Here is a 3,581-nt window from a genome sequence, read left to right as displayed (position 1 = left end):
AGATTTTCTTCTGGTGGAGTGACAGAGAGTTGCTCCACTCCAAGCTACAAGGCGATTTGGAAATCGGTCTTGCTTTTATACCAGACCAGCTCTCCATGACTTCTTTTATTGTGTTGTTGGCAAGGCTGAATATGATCCCTTGATCTTTGATAGCTATATTTTCTTGGTTTAAAATTAAGGTTAAAAAGCCTTTTATTTTCATCATTATGAGAAAATAATGTGTTTATTTAATCTATATTATCTTTTTGTTTGTTTGTAGAAGTCTAGCCCAAAAAGAAACATTTTTGTGGACTTCATCAAGGCCCACAGCACCAGCAGCCCACAGTCCAGCAACCCAGCAAAAATAGCAGTCCAACAGCAGCAGAAGCAGTTTCTGGAGAGGCAGCAAGAGATCGAGAGAAATCGGCAGCAAGATGGAAGACGTGGGCAGCGAGACGGAAGACGTGGGCAGAGAGGGATCGAGGGAGCAAAGTCGGTGGATAAAAGAGGGGCTGTTCGTTTTGGAGGCTGTCGAAAAGAAAGGGGCTGTCGATTGAAGATAGAGGCGAGAGAGGCAGCAGCCGAGAAGGAGAAGAAGAAGCTGTCGATCGGACAGCAGGTTATCGAAGGGGTTGTCGATTGACAGCAAGAAGAGGGAGAGGCATCGATCGAAGGAGCAAGATTTCTCATCAATCTCCSGTTATTCTTCCGGTAAATCTTTAACAATCTTTTGAGTCGGTAACCTAGTTTAGCGATGTCTGGCTAATTTTTATTTATTCCAACATGAGTTAACTTTAGATTTTGATGTTTTCCTACTTTGAGATGTCGTTGTAATTGTTTGGGACAAGTTTATTTATGTGATTTCTAGGTTAATTGTTAATTTCATTTGAACGTTAATTAAATTGGCCGATTAGTTAACAGTCCTATGAATGCTTGTTATTCAAAACATTAGATACGTAATTGTCTTGTGGCTTTGATAGGATAACAATAGAACTCCTTGAATTCAATAAAGATTTCAATTTGAGTTCTTGAAATCTCATAATCAAAGTGATATTAAGCCGAGCATATGAGCTTTAATTATTTGAGTCGGTGTTTTCTAATTCGTTAAAGCTAATTACGTTTGGGATGTTGAGAGCTTGTTCATTGTTCCACTTGTAGTTAAGATTTAGCTAAAGAACTGATTTTAGCTAATGYCTAGTTAGGCGAAAACGAAGGTTGTCAGAGCTTGTTGATAACCACACCCGACTTGAGCTTGTCCTATCTTTTTACGTTTGCGAGATCGCTGATAAGTATTTACATCATCATCGAGAGTGATCTAATGTTGGATTTCGTTCTCATTGTTTATAATCAATTTTAATCGCATGTTTAGTCTAATTAATCAAATCCAAACCCCCCCCCCCCTTTTTTAATTACTGTTAAGTCGTCGCTTTGTATTTGATTTTTCTAGACATAGTAAGTTAAACCGAGTCTCTGTGGATAYGACCCGACTTACCGCTATTACAATTTTGGTTGTAATTTAGCTTGTAGTTGGAATTTATTATTTGGTGGACTCGGCATCCGTCAAATTTTTGGCGCCGTTGCCGGGGACTCGGTGTTTCTAACGGTTTATGCCTAGATCTTCACGTACAGGTACGCCTATTCCCATAGACACAGAAATTGAACGGACAGCCAAGCGATTCAGGAAGCTAGCTAGGCTTGGGAAGGCGCAAGGCGAATCTTCAAGTTCACCGGTAATCAACATCTGGAAGGATATTGAATTACCATCCGMGTCTGAAAGCGAAGTAGAGGAACTWAAGACGGAATCTGAGGAAGAAGAGGAGGAAAATCCGAAGGTCAACATGGCCGATGAGCAGACTTTACGTCAATTRGCAACTCAAGACGTTGCTCAAACTCCAATTTGTATCAGGTATCCGACAGGTAATCAAAACTTTGTTCTTAAGACTGGCTTGGTCCATCTCTTACCCACATATCACGGGTTAGAGAATGAGGACCCTAATAAGCATTTAAAGCAATTCYATATTGTTTGCTTGAGCATGAAACCGGCCGAGGTCACGGAGGACCTTATAMAGTTAAAGGCTTTTCCTTTTTCTTTAAAGGACCGGGCTACTGATTGGTTATACTCGTTACCTCCTGATTCGGTAACGACGTGGAACCAAATGGCGAGGCTATTTCTAGACAAATTCTTTCCCGCCTCCCGAGCCGCTAACCTCCGTAGAGAGATTTGTAGCATTAAGCAACGAGATGTTGAAACTCTCCATGAATATTGGGAGAGATTCAAACATCTCTGTGTGCGTTGTCCACAACATGGAATCTCAGAACAATTGCTCTTGCAATACTTTTATGAGGGTCTCCTACCTATGGATAGGAAGATGATTGATGCCGCCAGTGGCGGTGCCATGTTCAATAAGACCCCAACTGAGGTTAGAGCTTTAATCACTACCATGGCTGAGAATTCCCAACAATTTAGTGTGAGGAATGATATGAGGAGAGAGCCCACAAAGGCCAATGAGATAAACGTCGCGAGCATTGAGAGTCGTTTGTTTGATCTTACTAACTTGGTCAAACAGCTTGTAGTTGATAAAGAACAAGTGAAAGCTTGAGGCATATGCTTGGCAACGGGCCATCCAACTGATGCGTGCCCACAACTTCAAGAGGATGTGTTGGTGACGGCCGAAAATGTGAACGCTATAGGAGGTTATCAAGGTCAGCCACAACCACAACAAAGATTCTTCAACAACAATTTTGGCAACCAAAGACCTCCTCAATTTCAGAATTTCGTGCAAAGGCCACCACAACAACAGTTTCAGCAAAGAACACCTTTCAATCCGAATCAAGCTACTTCTAGTAGCCCAGGTATGTCTCTTGAAGATATTGTCAAGAGTTTAGCTGCTAATACTCTTCAATTCCAACAGAAAACAGAGGCAAGCATTCAAAATTTGGGAGCTCAAATGACGCAACTTGCCACTTCCGTGAGCCGGTTGGAATCTCAAGGAAAGTTGCCTTCCCAAACGGAGACAAACCCGAAACAGAATGTAAGTGCAATTGTCTTGAGGAGTGGGAAGGAACTTGAAGAACCAAATATGGCAAAGAGTAGGGAAGTGGAGAAAGAGCAAGAGGTAAGCCCGAAACCTATTCAAGATAAGAAACAATCGGGATCCACTGACGATGTAAGTGAGAAAGCAAAGGTAATTCCACCTCCTTTTCCTAYGCGTTTTCAAATGTCTAACAAAGCTAGAGAGGAAAAGGAAATCTTAGAAACTTTTAGGAAGGTCGAGGTAAATATTCCTCTTTTAGACGCAATCAAGCAATCCCTCGTTACGCTAAGTTTTTGAAAGAATTGTGTACCAACAAAAGAAAACTTAGGGGTAACGAGACGATTAATATGAGTGAGAATGTATCTGCCATACTTCAAAAGAAACTACCCCCAAAGTGCAAAGATCCAGGTGTTTTCACCATTCCTTGCAAATTGGGGAATGTTACGATCAATAGGGCTATGCTTGATTTAGGTGCATCTATCAACGTGATGCCATTTTCTATCTTTAAGACTCTAAATGTAGGCCCCTTACAAGAAACCGGGGTGGTCATTCAATTGGCCGATAGGT

The 3,581-nt window shown here is 41.4% G+C and overlaps 1 protein-coding gene and 1 non-coding gene across 2 annotated transcripts; one reads left to right on the top strand and one right to left on the bottom strand.

Moving 5' to 3' along the window:
* Nucleotides 1-1,586: 1,586 nt before the first annotated feature.
* LOC112514172 lies at nucleotides 1,587-3,311 on the top strand. Its single transcript, XM_025120504.1, has 2 exons — nucleotides 1,587-2,567; nucleotides 2,634-3,311. The coding sequence occupies exons 1-2, from the start codon at nucleotides 1,587-1,589 to the stop codon at nucleotides 3,309-3,311; spliced, it is 1,659 nt and encodes a 552-aa protein (XP_024976272.1).
* On the bottom strand, nucleotides 2,184-2,290 carry LOC112515025. Its single transcript, XR_003069482.1, has one exon. It is a non-coding gene; the product is annotated as a small nucleolar RNA R71 (small nucleolar RNA).
* Nucleotides 3,312-3,581: the final 270 nt, after the last annotated feature.

The sequence above is a fragment of the Cynara cardunculus genome (assembly GCF_001531365.2).
Source record: "Cynara cardunculus var. scolymus isolate 2C chromosome LG 6, CcrdV1, whole genome shotgun sequence".
In the NCBI taxonomy this organism is placed as follows: Eukaryota; Viridiplantae; Streptophyta; class Magnoliopsida; order Asterales; family Asteraceae; genus Cynara; species Cynara cardunculus.
This window is presented reverse-complemented; position numbering and strand designations above follow the sequence as displayed.